Below are 19,212 nucleotides of genomic sequence, written 5' to 3' on the forward strand. Positions count from 1 at the left end.
CCTCCCCAGAAACCTTTTGCAAAGGCTTTGGGAGTACATCCAGGAGAGCCGCGAATGCCAGGGCAAATTAATCCTTTCACATGCTTGCTTTTACACCATGTATAGTATTTTAAAAGGTACACTCACCGGAGGTCCCTTCTCCGCCTGCCGGGTCCAGGAGGCAGCCTTGGGTGGGTTCAGGGGGTACTGGCTCCAGGTCCAGGGTGAGAAACAGTTCCTGGCTGTCAGGAAAAGCGGTTTCTCCGCTTGCTTGCTGTGAGCTATCTACAACCTCATCATCATCATCATCTTCTTCGTCCCCAAAACCTGCTTCCGTGTTGCCTCCATCTCCATTGAAGGAGTCAAACAACACGGCTGGGGTAGTGGTGGCTGAACCCCCTAAAATGGCATGCAGCTCATCATAGAAACGGCATGTTTGGGGCTCTGACCTGGAGCGGCCGTTTGCCTCTCTGGTTTTCTGGTAGGCTTGCCTCAGCTCCTTAAGTTTCACGCGGCACTGCTTCGGGTCCCTCTTGTGGCCTCTGTCCTTCATGCCCTGGGAGATTTTGACAAAGGTTTTGGCATTTCGAAAACTGGAACGGAGTTCTGATAGCATGGATTCCTCTCCCCATACAGCGATCAGATCCCGTACCTCCCATTCAGTCCATGCTGGAGCTCTTTTGAGATTCTGGGACTCCATCATGGTCACCTCTGCTGATGAGCTCTGCATGGTCACCTGCAGCTTGCCACGCTGGCCAAACAGGAAATGAAATTCAAAAGTTCGTGGTTCTTTTCCTGTCTACCTGGCCAGTGCATCTGAGTTGAGACTGCTGTCCAGAGTGGTCACAATGGAGCACTCTGGGATAGCTCCCGGACGCCAATACCGTCAAATTGTGTCAACAGTACCCCAAATTCGACCCGGCAAGGCCGATTTAAGTGCTAATCCACTTGTCAGGGGTGGAGTAAGGAAATCGATTTTAAGAGCCCTTTAAGTCGAAAAAAAGGGCTTCATCGTGTGGACAGGTGTAGGTTTACATCGATTTAACGCTGCTAAATTCGACCTAAAGTCCTAGTGTAGACCAGGGCTTAGTGAGTCAAGCACCTGCACCCACCCAAGGTAAGTACCCTGTTCATGGTGAGTAAACTCCCCAGCCTTACCTGTGACAAGCTGACGTGGGATTGTCAGTCACACCCACTGAGCAGCAGGAGGTCCTTGGACACCCATCAAATGCTGAGCACTTCTGGCAGGATAGGGACTAAGATCAGCCAAGCAAAAAAGCCATCCTAGTAACAGGTGCCAACACTTGATCATGTAGTTTCAGCTCTGACTGACACAGTCCTGATGGGGAAGGCTGACTGCCTACAAATTAATTAACTTAAATAAAGGTGCTGAGCACCCTTAATTCCCATTGACTTCTTTGGGTTTGAGAATGGCTCCCAGGATGCTAATCCTTCCAGAGAATGGGGTGAGAGGAATTTTCAGACTTGACTCGTCTCATCAGTTTTCTGGTTTCTTTGGGTTCCAATCAGATAGTTACTTTAACAAGGCAGTTAGCAGAGAGCCCCCAGGGAGTAGCTGCAGGGTCATAGAGTGGCTGATCAGCACATTGTTGAAACTTTGTGTCAGGACATTAAAAAAAAAGTGATTTACCAAGGCCCATTGTGCACTGTGATTTTTAGTGCAAAGTTTACAGGATGTGGTAATACAAAAACTCTGCCCCGTAGGATTGCGCACAGCTAATTGGGCACGGATTTTTAAAGTATCAAGTTCCATCTGGGTGCGATGGAAATATAAATAATAAGCAACATAAAGCAGTTTCTTTTCCTCATATTGTCAGGTGCTTATTGACCCATCATAATCTCTTAAGAGGAGCTATTTTAACCCAGCAGGCAAACAGAGGTGAGATCTAAAGATGCATCTTTTGATGAGACCAGCAGAGGACAGCAATCCATCATCCGTTCCAATCAGATCAGCTTCCTGCACTGAGCCATGGTCTCCATTTACCTGGAAGCAGGACGGGTGGAAAGCGTCTGGTATGAGATTCTCTCAGCCCTACCTGTCCCTAGAGTCTTCTCTGCGTCTGCTTTGCCTTCACTGCAAGGTGCTGGGACAGGGTGATCAGACTTTTGTATCTCCAAACCAAGACACTTTTCTTACAATTGGCACCAGGAGGAGAGTTGGGGAAGGGGAGCTTGGAGGAGGGATTAGACAAATTGGAATGGGGGGGGGAGCACGGAGCTGAAGAGGGTTTTAGCAGCTGGGGGATCTAATGTCAGAAGCAGGTGAGAGGGGATGGCATAAGACAGGCCCCGTGAAGCCGGAACTCTGCTCTCCCAGAGCTGGGAGGAACCTGTACTGGGAAAAAAGTTTTCAGCAGAGAAGTTGAACAAGGGCACCTGCTAAATGCAGCTGCTTTCCAGAGAGAGACTTCTTTGCAGGGTGGGTTATCAGCTGAACAAGTCCTCCTCTTCGAGCAGGGAGAAGGCTGAGCATTACGGGGCCAGAGGGAGGTGCTGTACAGTTTGGCAGCTACCCTTGGCTCCTATTTGAACCTTAAAAAAAAAAACAATGACTGGGATATTGCTGGAGTTTCACTGAGTCAGCCTGACCAGAGCTGCTCCTAACTAAGCTATGACCTTCTGTGGAATGCGCAGCTGGGAGTAGGGTTTTCCGTGTGTAATTAAATTTAAAAATTGCTTACAAGATTTATGGTGCCGCTTTGGAATTTTTTCCTCTCCTATGAATCAGTCAAGTTCATGCCTGGGTCAGATTCATTTTTCCATTTCAGAAATTCAAGCGGAAATTATTAGCACTAGATGAAGCAAAAGAGTAATATGATGATACCTGCACAAGAGACCACCCTGATGAGGGAACTGTCTGTCTCAACAGGCCACCCCAAAGTATCCCCATCCCTCATTTTGCCCCACCACTAAGAGAAAATCCACCTCTGTTAAGCTACCAATTTCTGTCGGTCCCTTAAGATGTATTTCGCTGTATACAGATTGAGAGGCAGAAGTGTGCGCTGGGCAAACATTGGGTCTTTGAGCTGACCTGCTTGCTATAAAGGGGTTTCAATGTTGTGGTGAGTTCTTAAGATTGCATTAGGATGCAGATTAAAATGCTCCAGTGCCATCTTCAAGGGCAGTTTCCTACAGTAACCATCCAAAGAGAATAATAATAAATGCACAGGGCCAGAACTGCTGTGGTCACTTGCTGAAAGGACACTGCCTCTCCAAGTAGCAAAATAGGGAGGGCTGCTTATGGGACACAGAGGTTTTCCCTGCAAATCCAGACCAGGACAGCAGTAACTAATAAGCTAGGGGAGACCCTGCTACACATGCCACCATCTGAAGTGAGGTAGCTTAATGTCCCCCTACCACAGACCACCAGCTCTACGTAAGCGGGGACACCTTTGCAGTGAATCATAGGTCTGTTTGCTGATGCTCACAAGTATCATGCCAGCTCTGGCCTATTAGAATTGCCCCACCTGCCAAAGCTTCCCAAGCAATCAATCAGCTATTCTCTTTGTACTATCATCAAGGCTCCTACACAGCGGAGTTCTCACCCACAGTCAAGGAGCTTGCATGGAACTTTTATTCACATAGCAATTTTCCATACAGGAAGAGACAATTATGCTCCCTTTGGAGAGGAACTGGGGCCAGGTTTCTCATTATCCATGTCATCTTCTGAGCCACCTTGAAACTTGGACAGCATGGGAGTGTCAAAAACAGAAGGTGTGGACTTCATGTCAGAAGGGCCTGCCTTTTGGGGAGAAGGCTTGGGACTGTTCCCAGGAGGCCTAGAACAAGAAAACATTTCCAGTGAGGATAGCCAGGGAGAAGTAATGTGATGGGTAGCTAACCTCTTTCACCTATCCCTACTTGTTCAGTACCAGCAGCTGAGCACCGGTGAAAGGAGTCACAGCTCCCCTCAGGCATTACTGATAAATTAGGCTAAGCCACATTCCTCTAATGGTTTACATGAGGTACATATAAATATATAGGAACAGCATGGTATGGAATGAATTCCCAGTGGTCAGAACCTACCTGCACAGTGTATGATGGTATACAAATGCATTACAGCCTCTTCACTACCACTACACTTCCTCTTCTCCCGCTCCCAACCAAGGATCTGATCATTGCAGAGTCAATCCTCAAAACTGCATTGCTTCATTTGTTAGCACTCTTATGCAATGGACTTTAACCTTTTCCTCCCTATGGAGGTTCTTGACCAGTATAAAGCTGAGATGATGGGATTCCTCCTTTCTGCTGAACCTGATCCAGCACTGCTGAAGAGGAAGCTTCGCCATCATTGACTTCAGTGAGAACAGGATCAGAGCCCTTCATGTGTAATCAAATTCCCCTTTCCTCCCCCCAAAAGGAGATCCCACAGTGAGCCAAAAGGCCCCTCCCCAAGGGCAATATTCTCATCCCTTTGTCGCATGAAGCAGCGCCTTCTGCCATTTCTTCAATGAGACTGTTTGTGCAGTACAGTTCTACTCAGAAAGAACAAGGAGATCAGAATCTGGCCCTGAGATAGTGGGTAACTAATGAGACCTACCTTGAGAAACCGGTGTACCTCAGCTTATTGATGTGGTTACCAGCCTGGAGCGAGGCATGAAAGCCACCAGGGTTCAGCACTATAGGATGCAGATCTATCATGCTGTTGGAAGACAAGGCATTCAGGAAGAGAGCTAACACTCACTGCAGCTAAACTGAGCAGTGCCCTGTTGTTCACCCTGGTTCTCTGGGGACAAGGGGAACCTGTGTGGGGAGATGTAGTAGTCCTATAGGAACAGACAAGAGGGAAGAGATCCCTGTGTCACACTGACCAGGCTGCAGGAGGAGCAGCATTACAGGGGCTGAAGGGCATCAAATGAGTTTTCAGCCCACACCCGACAAGTTCCTGCTTCCCTCCGACTCCATCACAGGTTCACTTTCCCCCTCACCCCATCACCTATAAGGAAGTGGGGACGTGCTTCCTCTCTTCCTTGCTTTCTCACCCTCTCCTAGCCAGTACTGACCCTCCCCAGTGCCTCAAACCTCTTTTGGTTCATTGTCGACACCCCAGCCCAGTGGTGCTTCAGGTCAGTGTTCGAAGCTGTTGCTCTGTCCATCTATTGGAAATAAAAGTACTCGTTAGACAACGGCACAAGCATTGTTTCTTCACAAGCAAGTTAGCTAACCCACCAATCAGTGCTCCTGCTGGGAAAGGCTAAAGCTGGGATGGAGATGCTGGGAGCCTCCACACAATGAGCATTCCTACCCCACTCTCTACAGGGCCTCTGCAGGGGAGGCTAGACTTGGAGTAGCTGTGAGCTCCCCCACAGCCAGTGCTCCTGCCCATTTCCTACAGAATCTCTGCTGGGAGAGCCTGGGGCTGGAGTAGCTACTGAGAGAGGGCTTCCTCCTATTGGGAAAGCCTTGCTTCCTGCTCCTCTAATAATGCCCACAGTCAGAGTTAACTCCACACTAGAGAGGGCTGCAGCCTGGGACAGGTGCCATGTGTACTGTGCTACACTGAGGGTAGCAGAGAGACCCCAGGCAGCCTGGAGGACTTGCATGGCTTGAGGATACGTCAGGACTGGGGTCTCTAGGAACATATTAGTGGAAGATCCAAATACAAACCTGTTTGCTCATCAGTTCGGGAAAAGGTCCAAAGACCCTGGGCATGGTGAACTTGGGAGGAGCGGTGGAGCCAGAAGTCCTGGCCCAGGAGGGACAGAATCCTCCCTCCAGAGCTTGCTTCTTCCCAGTCACTTGCCTCGGATATCGCACTTTCACAGCCTTTGCAGCTATGAGAAAAGAAAACAAAAGCACACCCCCAAAGCACTTCAAACCAGCAACTTTAAGGCCTTAGGGTGTGTTTCACTGCCCAGAGAGGCAGGCAGGGTGCAGTGCAGTTCTTCAGTTCTTATGATACCATGTATTTAAAAATCAAGCCCAGAGGGGAACTGAATGGCTCAGGGTTTGGTAATAGGCAACGGAGCCTAGATCAGCTGTCCTAATGCAGCTCAGGTCAGTTGTGACAGAAAGTTATCAGCCCTTGGTGGCTGCTTGTGGCCTACAGGAAATAAATGTGGAGGGGCTCAGTCAAGTTCCTAGGGGGTGAGTGTCCACATCAGCACAACTGGCCACCTGTTGGCCATCTCAGCAGAGAGGTCATGGAGACTGAACTCTCCCACCTTAGGCAGTTGTCCTTCCAGGCTGGAGAGGAGAAATGCTGGTGGACAGTGAATGTAGGGACAGAGGACTTTGCCCTCCAGCCTTGTCAATCTAGCACCTTTCACCAGTAATAAATTCAGAGAGGACATTTTCCTTAAAGCACCTGATTGCTCCCTGCTTAAGACACTCTCCTTCTGAGAGGGAGCAAAATCCTGGTGTGCTGAACATACCCAGTGAATGCCCATAGTTAAAACAGATTTGATTTGTTGGGTTTCAGTCTAATGCAGTGACATTCCTCTTAGTCATTAAAATCCAAAAGGGACCCATTGATCTTGTTTATCCACCCATCCTGCCTGCAGTTCAGCTGTGGCTGGGTCCTTTTTTTTTTTTTGGCAAAAATCCCAAACTCTGTGCATACACACACACACACGCACACATGCACCCATTTTCTGTAACCTATGTATCTTGAGTTTGTCTGAATATAGGAAATAATGACTGGTATAGAGAAGCATTGTTGTAGGTGTTGGTCCGAGGATATTAGAAGAAGAAGAGACCAGTGTAAACTCAAAAGTGTCTCTGTCTCACCAAGATAAGTTGATCCAATAAAAGATATTACCTCACACACCTTGCCTCTCCTGCGACCAACATGGCTACAACAACACATAAAAAAGTGACAGGTTTCAGAGTAGCAGCCGTGTTAGTCTGTATCCGCAAAAAGAGAAGGAGGACTTGTGGCACCTTAGAGACTAATCAATTTATTTGAGCGTAAGCTTTCATGAGCATCCGATGAAGTGAGCTGTAGCTCACGAAAGCTTATGCTCAAATAAATTTGTTAGTCTCTAAGGTGCCACAAGTCCTCCTTTTCTTTTTACATAAAAAAGTGAAACACAGCCACAATATATTAGTGCATCATTATAGCTTATTATAGTCTAGAGGGCACGATTTTCAAAAAGCTAGAGGCAAATATACATATTTACTATTTGTGCATGTGATGGCTAGTAAGACACATAGCTAGCTCTTGGCATGTGCAGATACCCAAAGTACAAGTGAAACCTATGCATTTTTGCTTATAGCTTTGAAAATTAGACCCAATGCATTTTAAAATAATGTCACACTTTATATGAGTAGGAATGGCATCTGCAGAGGCACCAGCTAGGGGAATATTTATAAGGGCCAACAGTTGTCATGCTTCAAGGCATTACCTGAATTCTCCCCTGCAATGGGTCAGTATCAGACGTTAGGTACATTATGACCAATAGGGTTTTACACCTCTTGTGGTTAGAGGCAGAATACCAGACTAGATGGGCTATTGGTCTGTTCATGTCTGCTGGCATTTATCCCACAAGCTTGAGCATCCCTCTGTGGTGGCAAGCACAGAGTGCTGTGTACAGGCTTCAGACTTGCTTCACTGCATCTCTCTCAAGCATAGCAATCCAAACAACTCAGCCAGCTTTCCCTGCTTACACAACTGAACCATCTCCCTGCGGTGGGTGCTTGAGCCAGTTTTATCTCAGGATGGACTAGACCATAATTCTTAATCTCTCCTTTACAGCAGACCCACAACAGAAAGGCTGCAGGCGGTTCTGATGTGCCCATCGCTTTAGCATTAAGGCTATGTTACATAACTAGCATTCACAGTGAATTCTGTCTGAACTTGGAGCCAAACTCTCCAGCCTCCCTTTCTTATAGCCAGTGATGACGGTCAAGCAGGAGAGCATTTCCGGACCTTTCTATCGCTCCATTATGGTGGGGAGCCAGTGAGAAAAATCCTTCAAAGTGCCATACACAAGGGAAGATTCAGACCCACCCTGGTCTCTAGGGTGACCAGATGTCCTGATTTTATAGGGACAGTCCTGATTTTTGGATCTTTTTCTTATATAGGCTCCTATTACCCCCCACCCCTGTCCTGATTTTTCACATTTGCTGTCTGGTCACCCTACTGGTCTCTGAGGGAGGCAATGGCTTTCCACTGATAATGTTCTCTATGTTCCTCTGGCTCAATGGCTCTCTCTGCCATAAGGGTAAAAGCTTGTCTGTGCAGGAGACAGTCTTGGACCAGCTCCTGAGAAAGTTCTCAGAGTAGCAGCTGTGTTAGTCTGTATCCTCAAAAAGAAAAGGAGTACTTGTGGCACCTTAGAGACTGGTGCCACAAGTACTCCTTTTCTTTTTGAGAAAGTTCTATGACATTAACTCCCTCAGGAACTAAGATCCATCACAAGTCACACCACCTTCCATTCCAACCACAAGGTGCAGTTCTTTCATCTGCCTTCTCTAACGAATGTATAGCAACATGTATAGTTATTAAAAAAAAACTGTCAGAACAAGACACCAATGCACACACTTCTCCCTGTGGAGAGAGGATGAGAGACCAAACAACATATGGCAGATGTTAATCATGTTGCTTAATGCACTATTGGAGGGCACTCAGATACTATGCTGATGAGCAAAGTACAAGAATGTATATAGTACAGTTTAGTGACCCTCCCCACCAGCCAGTCAGGATGGAGAAGCTGCCTCCAATGTTCTTTGGGTCTCCCCTAACCCCCCATCCCTCAAAATGCTCATATTGACAAGGGACAGTAAGAGGACATTCAAATGGCTGCTAATGGTCTGCAGCAGCTTTCAGAGTCTGCTCTCCCACAACAAAGGGGAGTAACTGTCTCCCTAAACAGGAGCCAATTAACATCTTCCATGTAGTTCAAGCCAGATCATTTGGATGCAGCTCAGAAGGGATGGCACCATATGTGGTGCACTGTGCAAAAGGGGATCTGGGTTAAACAGTAAATCGCTGCCCCAGTGCATACCTAGTCTAGTACAAACTGCTGACAGGAGGGAAGTGCTCCAATGTGAGGCTGGTGAGAGAAATCGGACAGTGACATATGCTGAAATCAAATTGTGACCCTCACTTGTTTATCACTTGGACATGAAAGAGCCTGCTGGGTTTAATGATTCACTCCAGTGTCTATGCACAGAGCTAATACAATGGCTGCAATCAGGCTTCTCCTCTCGCTCCTTGTTGGCCTATGTGCTTATTATTTCTACAGCCAGGAAACCCTATCTGCAGGTAAGCAAACCAGGACGGGACCCCAGGGAATTCACACCCCAGGCACAGAAGAGGGCTAGCGCTGACTCCCTGTTAGAGTCAGATCCTTCGCTGATTGCCAAAAACTGAGCTGAAATCAGGATGGAGGTTAGTCCCCTTTTGTGGCACTCTCACAGCTCAGTGTAAAGGGAAAAGATGACCCCCCATTTGGTGACTACTGTCAGCATTCAAAGCAATTGAAAATACTTTCTAAAACTAAGCTAGATCTATGACAATGATCTATTTAAGAGGTATACAGAAAGTTGGAGCTGAAAAACAAGAGGTGAACAGAGAGAAGGGCCAGTGTAAAAGGGGGTAATGAAGCAGGGAGCATGTGGCTCAGTCTCCACTGTAAGGGGAACCACTCCAATGAGTTTAGAAAATGCAAAATGGTGACAGGAAATGAGCCCCAATGATGCCCTAAGAGAAGCCAGATACTTTCCTACCGACATGGTATCACAATGGAAGCTTGTGGCTGCAGCAGATTTCCTCCAGGTGGTGACAAAGGAGGAATGCTGGTTCTGAGTAGCAAAGACAGACCAGGACTTGGGATAACCTTGTTTCAGAGGCTGGGGAACCCGAATATCAGGAAAGGGAGAAAATACCTCTTTCTAAAAGAAGCCACTTAGAGAACCAACTTTCTGGTGCTCGCCATGAGCTCCCTCTGGGGACTGGGAACTATCACAGGAGCCATGCGTTTGGGGAACATGCTTTCTGTAATAGCGGGCAAGGCCACATTTGCAGAGAGATGCATTAGCCTATGGAATAGTCTTCCAAGGGAAATGGTGGAAGCCCCATTGCTTGGGACATTTAAAGCAAGCCTGGACAAACTCTAGTAAATGTACCATATCCTGTAGTGGCAGGGAGAGGGATGGGGTGACCTAATAGGTCCTTTCCCTCCCTAACTTGTCCAATTACACATAAGCCCATATCACAAGTTGTCTCTGCTCCAACAGGTCAGGCTGATCAAAGGTGTAACGACTCCCCAGTTGTACAAACAATTTGGTGCCGGTACTCAGCACTTTACAAACGAATACTCTCAGTACTCCTGGAGTATCACTACCTCCATTTTACAGACGAAAAGATAGACCTTCTTCGATGGCACATATTGTTGGGATTTAGAGAATCAGTGTTTGAGTCCTGGGGCTCCCTGATGCCCAGGATCTTAGGGAAGCAGTTGGTCAAATTCCTGCTAACAGCCTTTTAAACCTCCAGAAATGGTGCGAGGGAAGCGTGTGCTGGTCACTGGTTCGAGCACTGGGATTGGGGAACAAATAGCCTATGAGTTTGCACGAATGGGAGCACACCTGCTCCTCACTGCCAGGAGGGAGAAGCAGCTCAAGGAGGTAAGACCCCCAACCCAAGGAGGGTGGAGAAATGGAACATTTGGGCTTCTATTATACCCCACTCTCCAATCCCACACAGCAGGGTGCAGAGGTAGCCAAACGCCAGGACACATTGGCCACCCACCCACATTACAACCCCCTTCTCTCAATAGAAATTGTATTCACACCCGAGGCCAGGATGTGACCTTGAGCACACTACTGCAAATCATCACTTCTTTGCTCCCCTGCCCAATGTGATTCTTCAGCTGCATTCAGTCCCTTCTATTTCATGCTAGATCGAGCTCCTGCCCCATCCATTAACCTGGGGCGAACTGAAGCAGGCGGCTGCACGCTCTACTCTGTGCTATGAAACAGCTGCCACGCGGAAGGCTGCACAGCCTGCTGCAGTGTCAGGTTCTTTGCTGATGGCTGCTCTTTTCTCTGCAGGTGGCACAGAAGTGTCTGGAACTGGGGGCGAGTTCTGCCAGGCATGTGGTGTCCGACATGAACAACTTGACTTCAGCCCAGAATGTCATTGAAGAAACCAGAAACACACTGGGTAAAACTTGCATCGCTTCCCTCCTTTTTCGTGTCCTGCTGGGACAGGAAAGGACACAGACCTCTCCTGGGTCACCTACTCCAATCACCCACGCTGCCTTTCCCTGAAACAGGATGCTCCATTTTTCTGCTACCCGGAAAAAGCCTAACCATCCTAGGGATTGGCCCAGCCACGCCGATTCCCAAACACTGATTCCCTGTAGGGTTAGTGCAGCTCTCTTTTGAATAACTAATTACTTCAACTGGCAGCAAAGATGCAGAGAATTCCAGAACGACCGGCTTAGGTGCGCTTCCAAACAACGGGGACTTCCCCAGGCCCCAGCTGGGAAATCCCTGCACTAAACCTCAGTGGTAACAGGGCAGCTTCACTGGGAAGTTGAACAGCCATTAGTATTATTCCATCACAGATGTTGGGGCCCTCCATGGAAAAGGGTCCTGGCTTTAATCAACAGTGACTGCTTCATCCCAAGCGGCCTGTGCGCGGTGTCAGATGGAACAAGCACCATTTCTCACAATGGAGCACTCGAGTGTGCACGGAGTAGCTGCAGACAAGTCAGACATTCAGTGGGTGCTAGGTCAGATTTATCAGGGAGGGGGGGAAGGCTGCAGTGAGAGTGGGGGAGGTCTCCAGGAGTCTGCACAGAGGAGAGAAAAGCAGAGCCTGAGATGGCTCCACTGGCGTATAAGCAGGATGGAGCTGTGAGTGGTTTCTCCGCTAGGGCCCTGACTCCAAAGCCATCAGCCGTCACGAGCATCAGCAGGAGGGTATATGGGAATAGTTGATGTGCATCCCAACTCTGGGGAACAAAGAGTGGGAATTAGCTTGGGATCAAGGCCGACAATACCAGAGTCCAGTAGTATTCCCTTTTAATCTGTGGGAGTTTAGATATTGACTTCAGTGGCTGTAAGTCTAGCTCCACCTAAGAAATATTTGGGTTGAAATGTGAGTGCATCCCACTGCAGATCCCCTGATTCTGGTAGACTCTGATTCAGAACGGCTGCTATCTTGGAGCGGGGAGGGCAGATAGTGTACCGCATCCATCCTGATCCAAGAACAGATGCACATACTTCATCTGAATCTGTGTTTCCCCTTCTCTTTTAGGGGGTCTCGACTACCTGGTTTTGAACCACGTTGGGGGAAGTGGCCGGTTTGGCCCATTCCAAGGAGACATGGCAGCAGTGACCAGCTCTATGACTGTCAATTTCTTGAGCTACGTCCAGCTGACAGTTTCTGCAATGACCATGCTGCAAGAGTCTCAGGGCAGCATCATTGTCATATCGTCCCTGAGTGGTAAGGAAGGCTGCTCCTTTCAGTTACCAGTGAACGCATCCAAAGTGCCCTACTCAGTCAAACCAATCTCACAGCTAACAATACTGGTGGAATCATTGTTTCATATCACCTCCTCCACAGGAAAAGCCATTAGTTACAACAACAGCCAATCTCTTCCTGCCTGTTACAAAGGCTTCTAGTTCCAGAGAAGTTTTGTTAACTCTTTGGTGGCAGAGGATGGGTAATTACAACTCTCCTCCAAATCTGTCTTTCAAAATGCTCTGTACAAACTGTTCACTGGGATCACTCACCCATCACTGAAATGCAGCTACACTGGGGATTTAGTCTGAGTAGGAACTCAAAGCAGAGTAAAGAGGGCCACCTACCAAACCATCTACAGGTGCGCCTGGAGGTCTCCTCCCAAGTACTGACATGCCCTGACACTGTTTAGCTTGTGAGATTCGATGGGATCCCAGCAAGAGCTGGTGGGGCTGCCCCATCTAACAGAAGACATGTCTGGTTTCTGAGGTTGGCAGTTATGCAACAGAAAAATGATCTGAACAGTATTTAGACTTGGATCTACATGAGACTCCAGTTTGTCCTCTGACAGCTCCACTTGCCTAAAACCTTTCCCCTCAGCGAATCGTTTCCTTGGGAGAACTTCTCAGCTATTCCTATTGCTTTGATTCTCTTCAGGTCGCATCGGAGCCCCATTCACCCTCTCGTACAATGCAGCCAAGTTTGCTCTGGAAGGATTCTACAGCTCGCTACGCAGGGAGCTGCACCTTCGGGAGATCAGTCTCTCAGTCACAGTTGCTGTGCTGGGATATATTGACACAGGTAAAACAAAAATGCTACTCTCTACTGGGCAGACCCAATCATTAGGCAGCAATACACAGTGCAGAAGGGGAAAAATATCATCCAGATGTTGAGAGATAATCTCAGGGGAATAAGGGGAGGTCAGGAGATTTATTACATGATGATGATCTTAAGAACTATAGAAAAGGTTTGGGTGTTGGCTCCTGTAGTTCAGAGAGTTTATGCTCCCCAATGCATCCAGATGCAGTCTGTTTAATCTGGAAGAAGAGAGGAAAGGAGATACCCTGTGTGATAATTGTTCTCTTCATCCCAGACAATGCTTTGAAAATCATCGGTGATAAAATCACCATGCAGGCAAGTCCCAAAGAAGAGTGTGCACGGGAAGTGGTGCGGGCTGGTGTGCTGCGACATCGAGAGGTCATATATCCTTACTGGAGCCTAAAGCCTCTGCTGCTGCTGAAGGAATGGATGCCAGGCCTGATGGAAAGGCTGCTGGACAAATTCCTCGTCCTGGAAAATATCCTTTAAGCCTCAGGGCAGTTCAATTTCACGTGGAAGCACAATAAAAGGAAAACCCTGCTCAAGCAGAGGGGGCAACTGAGATGCTGGACCCATGTTTGTGCTGGACATAATCTTTCCAAAGTGCATAGAGAAAGAGATAGGTTAAAAGATAGGAAACAAAGGGTAGGAATAAATGGTCAGTTTTCAGAATGGAGAGAGTAAATAGTGGTGTCCCACAGGGGTCTGTACTGGGCCCAGTCCTATTTAACATATTCATAAATGAGCTGGAAAAAAGGGTAAACAGTGAGGTAGCAACATTTGCAGATGATACAAAACTACTCAAGATAGTTAAGTCCCAGGCAGACTGCGAAGAGCTACAAAAGGATCTCTTAGAACTGGGTGACTGGACAACAAAATGGCAGATGAAATTCAATGTTGATAAATGCAAAGTAATGCACATTGGAAAACATAATCCCAACTATACATGTAAAATTATGGGGTCTAAATTAGCTGTTACCACTCAAGAAAGAGATCTTGGGGTCTTGTGGATAGTTCTCTGAAAACATCCACTCAATGTGCAGCGGCAGTCAAAAAAGCGAACAGAATGTTGGGAATCATTAAGGAAGGGATAGATAATAAGACAGAAAATATCATATTGCTTCTATATAAATTCATGGTACACCCACATCTTGAATACTGCGTGCAGATGTGGTTGCCCCATCTCAAAAAAGATATATTGGAATTGGAAAAGGTTCAGAAAAGGACAACAAAAATGATTATGGGTATGGAACGGCTGCTGTAAGAGAGAGATTTATAAGACTGGGACTTTTCAGCTTGAAAAAGAGACGACTAAGGGGAGATATGATAGAGGTCTATAAAATCATGACTGGTGTGGCGAAAGTAAATAAGGAAATGTTATTGACTCCTTCTCATAACACAAGAACTAGGGGCCACCAAATGAAATTAATAGGCAGCAAGTTAAAACAAACAAAAGGAAGCATTTCTTCACACAACGCACAGTCAACTTGTGGAACTCCTTGCCAGAGGTTGTTGTGACGGCCAAGACTATAACAGGTTTCAAAAAAGAACTAGATAAATTCTTGGAGGTTAGGTCCATCAATGGCTATTAAACAGGATGGGCAGGGATGGTGTCCCTAACCTCTGTTTGCCAGAAGCTGGGAATGGGTGACAGGAGATGGATCACTTGATGATTACCTGTTCTGTTCTTGCCCTCTGGTGCACCTGGCATTGGCCACTGTCGGAAAACAGAATACTGGGCTAGATGGACCTTTGGTCTGACCCAGAATGGCCGTTCTCATGTTGAGCAAAGATTTCCCCAATAAGCCCGAAAATATACACCTTAGATCTGGGCAGGGCCATGAGATGCAACTCCATCCTTCACTCATCTCTAGCATCTGGACACCTTGACACGTGTAGCTTACAGCCTCCTCTAGTTGGACTGTTACCCCCAGCCTGGCCTGAGGTGCATGTGCAGCTACCACAGACTACCTAATAATGCATGGAATTAGACCCTAGAGTGGGGATACAGAGAGAGCACTTCCCTGTCAAGGGCTGTCCTTTCCCTGCTCTTCTAAGTAGTTCAAAACTATACAGCTGTATAGGCTTCTGGGCAGACCTCAGAGCTGCTGTCCGCCAACTAGATCAGAATGATGAGGGACAGTCCCCAATCTCTCTGTTTCAAGCTGTAGGATGTCAATACACACTAGGGAACTTTTAATGTGCATCAGGAGGATCCACAGAGTTAGTGTGAGGCATGCTGAAGTGCTGTAGATTGATACACACATGCACACACACACGCACCCCCTGCACTCCCTCTCCCACTCTATACCAGCTGCTAATATAACTACCAGGCCGAGGATTGAGAAGGAAACATCAGAGCTATATCATAGACTGGGGTGAAAATGGCCATCAGAATCCAAACAGCTAATTAACAAACAATTACATCTAATATTTCTATAACACCTTTCATCCCAGACATCCCAAAGTGGTTCACAAACTTTTATACATAAACCACCACTAAAACATAGCTAACTCAGGGGTGGGAGAGTGGCACAGAACGGGTGCACAATGAAAGGGAAATTTTGGCACAGGACAATGAGGCAAACTGGGGAGGCTGTGTTGTCCAGGTACTAGACTTGGAGACAGAAGACCTCGGTACAATTCACAGCCATGCCACCAACTCACTGTGTGACCTTCACAAAGTCACTTCACCTCCCTGCGGCTATTTCTTCATAGGTAACAGAGATAATACTGCTTATCTCCCTTTGTAAAGCATTCAGATCTATGGATAAAAATCATTAGAGAGATGCTAGCTAAATGAAACTGCCTCAGAAGCATGAAGGGTGGATTTAAGCCTGCTGTTTCAGAGAGCTTAGCTATTTCAAGCTTGTGCTTAGACTCCTGAGTTATCCCTTCCCAATAGGGAAAGGCACTGTTATAACATCGCTGCATTTTCTCTTCTGCATCACAAGCCACAGGATGGAGAGAGGGGAGTCTGGGAGGAAGAGCCAAGAAGGGAAATTTCCAAGAGTTGTGCCACAGGTCTAAATGGAGACTGAAGCACAGGGATTACCCCGAGCATAGCTGTTCACTTTCTGCATGTCTCGTTTCAGCTGCACCACCTTCTCTTGCATCTCCGCAATCCCCACATAGTTACAGTAATTCATCTCTCCTTGAAGTGTCCAGAAAAACTTGGCCTAGAAAACAACATGGGGGGTGGGGGGAAATGGAGGGTAAGGCACTGCTATTCACCTCTGCAGTGGGTACAGCTGTCTAATAGCCAAGGTGGACTGCTGGTTCACAAGACTACCTCACCATCTCTCCAGTATCCCACATACCAGCTGTTATGGCTTTGGTGTTCTGTTTGTCTCTCTCACAGCTTCCATCCCTGCCCCAAGTACAGGAACAGAGTAACTGAAAACCAGGCTCTGTGTGCAATGGGAGCGTTAGTGATCTGAAATCACAAAGATAGCCTGAAGCTATCTTTTTACCCCCCCCATTCTGATGCTGAGTAGGGCTGTGCCTGCTTGCAGTGTAAGTTGCAGCAGCCTCTGGGCTGCTCTAACATTCTGCTTCCCATAGCTCCCTGTTAATCAGAGAACAGCTGTAGTGCTGTGAAATCTGGCCATCCCCTCAATGCTATGGACTAGGAGAAGGACTGGGGTAAAGCTTTTACACTGGTCAGGCAGCTCCCTGCACAAGGGGAAGTCTCAGGGGGATATTTACACTGACTTTAAGGCCCCTTTACACTGCCAGAGTGGCGACATACACAGAATGGTCAGGTGCCTTCAGGCTTCCATTAGATTCATGTGGGTTGGAATCAGGGGAAAGTTAATGTCACAGAGCAGATAGAGAGCTGGCGAGTGTATCCGAGTCAACCTAAGGAGCCCTTACTACGGGGAAAAGGAGGAAGTACAACAATAGCTTCAGTATCACTTCCTCTGTCGATTCCAGTCTCTATTCCCTGCACACTCCCCCAGCAAACAAACATAAAAAACTCCTAAAAAAGAGAGTAATTTTTCCATGGGGTGAGGGGAATTTGCTCCCATAATTCCCTTTAGTGGAAATTGCATGACGGGATTCATATTGACCAGGCTGAACATATATCACCATAACCTGTGATTTCAGTAACATTTAACTCCCCTTAAAGCTTGGACCACTTTGCAAATAGCGATCTGAGAATCAGAGTCAACACACAGGTGGAGACTAGAGTGGTGGTCTCAAGCTAGCACTTCATTCCCTAGTCCCAGAAGAGATTGATCCAGGTCATGTGATGAGGCTACATCTAGGCTTTTCCATGCTGGAGGCAAGGGGGAAACCTGAGAGGGATGCAGGTTTCAGGAAAGCTCATGCACAATTTGGAAAACAGACTTTTCCCTCCTCTTGTGGCACAGATACCAGCAGCCTAAACAGAAACAGGGAAAGAGTGGTGGTGCAAAACTACAAGGTGATTTGTCTCATTACTAGAGTGGTCAAGAGTTCCTGGCTCTGAGAGACACGCTCTCTCGCTGTTATTCCTGATAAAATCTCCCCCAATTATCTCAGATATTTGGTAAGGGGAGCTGTTAGTCAGGAAGGCACTGCAGCTACCTTTAAAAATGATGCCAGGCCAGATGCCTCTTTCTCCATCTGCTTCCGCTTTCGCATGACCCTCTCACAGATCCCTGGGCTCTGCTCCATGTTTGTATACAGTTCTTGCAGGCACTGCTCAGTGTAGGATAAAGACTGTACTTCAAAGTCCTCAGGGGAAATCAGCTTGCAGAATGACATACTGAGGGGGTATTCGTTGTCAAACTCATCCAAGGTCTCCATCCTACGCTTCGCTAGAGAAAGACAGGCAGTAAAGCTATCCTGAATGGGAAAGCGAGCCAGCAGAGTTACTTCCGACTGAAAAGTAGAGGCCACCCTCCTTTCCCATCCTGAGGCCCTGACACTGACACACAAGAGGGTAGATTGCTGGTGTAGTAGGAGCTCATAGCTATCCTAGTGCCAACCTCTCCTGGCGAGGGTCTGTGTAGGGAATAAGAGTTGCTGAAATTGCTGGAAGCTTGAGGACAGAACATCCTCCCACAGGAAAATAAGGAGATAAGTGATCCTCTTGGGCAGGGCATCTCTTAGGCTCCTCTGCACACAAGCATTTTCCCCCAAGGGCAGCTGGGACCATGACCTGCATCCTGTTTGAGGGAAATGACTTCCAGCTGGGGAGAGGAGCTGGCTCAATGCCGCTGAGGAGCCAAATCCCCTCTCCTAAGAGAGGCGGCGGCAGAGCAGGCCCCCTCCGACTCTCCTGCCCAGAGTGTGACCACAGTACCACAACCTCCACTTCTGTCCCCACCTCCCTGTGCAGCCAGTGCCCCCGTGGGACATGGGGGTGTCACAGAGTGACAGGCCATGTGCAACAGGACCATGACCCACAAGCACTGGTGGGGCTGGCCTGGACCATGATGACCCCCACTCACTCCCCCCTATTCCCTGACAGGTAAGGAGGAGCCATCCAGCAACTTGGAAAATATGGAGGGAAACAGCCAGGCCCCATTACACCTCAAGCAAAGACCTGGCCCCACCAGTCTACTTAACACTGGGGAAGGCGTAGCAGGTGAAACTGCCCGCCCCTTATACCGTTGAAGGGAAGAAGCAATGGATCAGTTTCTGCAGCCCCAAACCCCCTATGGGGGTGGGGGGCGGGAGAGGGAATAGCAGTGGGCGTGGCTCAGTCTTCGATGGAGTCAGTGGGCGGGGCTCCCTGTCCCCTGTGGGGGCGGACAGTGAGAGAACGGTCTAGGTCTCCTATGGGGGCGGGGAAGTGGGCGTGGCTCCTTGTCCCCTACCCCGGGAGTGGGCGGGGCTCACGAACTCCCTGTCTCCTGTGTAGCGGCTGTTATTGCAGGGACGGCGGCTCCCGGAACACGTGTCCCTAGCGGCCCAATCGGGGAGGTGGGCGCGTGGGCCGCACACGTGACAAAGCGCTGGTGTGACAGTTGGGGGGGCGGGGT

At 48.0% G+C, this 19,212-nt stretch overlaps 3 protein-coding genes across 10 annotated transcripts in view; 2 read left to right on the top strand and 1 right to left on the bottom strand.

The window, feature by feature from the left end:
* The window catches only part of SIRT4 (sirtuin 4), a 15,856-nt gene extending 12,240 nt beyond the window's left edge, over positions 1–3,616 (top strand). For 3 of the 8 annotated variants that reach the window (XM_043529576.1, XM_043529581.1, XM_043529578.1), the window contains exons 5-6: positions 1,070–1,096; positions 1,867–3,616. The gene's annotated coding sequence lies outside the window, so the exon portion shown is untranslated. Of the gene's footprint in view, positions 1–1,069; positions 1,097–1,817 lie in introns of all 8 variants that reach the window. The other 5 variants (XM_027824007.3, XM_043529580.1, XM_007061576.4 and 2 more) reach the window with 3 other exon arrangements.
* Positions 3,542–19,145, bottom strand: LOC122463052. The gene is made up of 7 exons (XM_043529582.1): positions 19,048–19,145; positions 17,810–18,042; positions 16,293–16,416; positions 5,608–5,774; positions 5,023–5,096; positions 4,541–4,642; positions 3,542–3,779 (listed from the first exon to the last, which is right to left on the bottom strand). Exons 2-7 carry the CDS (start codon positions 18,029–18,031, stop codon positions 3,611–3,613), a joined length of 858 nt encoding a protein of 285 aa, XP_043385517.1. The 5' UTR covers positions 18,032–18,042; positions 19,048–19,145; the 3' UTR covers positions 3,542–3,610.
* LOC102943559 (hydroxysteroid 11-beta-dehydrogenase 1-like protein B) lies at positions 8,318–13,801 on the top strand. The gene is made up of 6 exons (XM_007061542.3): positions 8,318–9,208; positions 10,442–10,572; positions 10,999–11,110; positions 12,212–12,400; positions 13,076–13,219; positions 13,512–13,801. The coding sequence occupies exons 1-6, from the start codon at positions 9,109–9,111 to the stop codon at positions 13,724–13,726; spliced, it is 891 nt and encodes a 296-aa protein (XP_007061604.2). The 5' UTR covers positions 8,318–9,108; the 3' UTR covers positions 13,727–13,801.
* Positions 19,146–19,212: the final 67 nt, after the last annotated feature.

The sequence above is a fragment of the Chelonia mydas genome, chromosome 15, assembly GCF_015237465.2.
Source record: "Chelonia mydas isolate rCheMyd1 chromosome 15, rCheMyd1.pri.v2, whole genome shotgun sequence".
Taxonomy (NCBI): Eukaryota; Metazoa; Chordata; order Testudines; family Cheloniidae; genus Chelonia; species Chelonia mydas.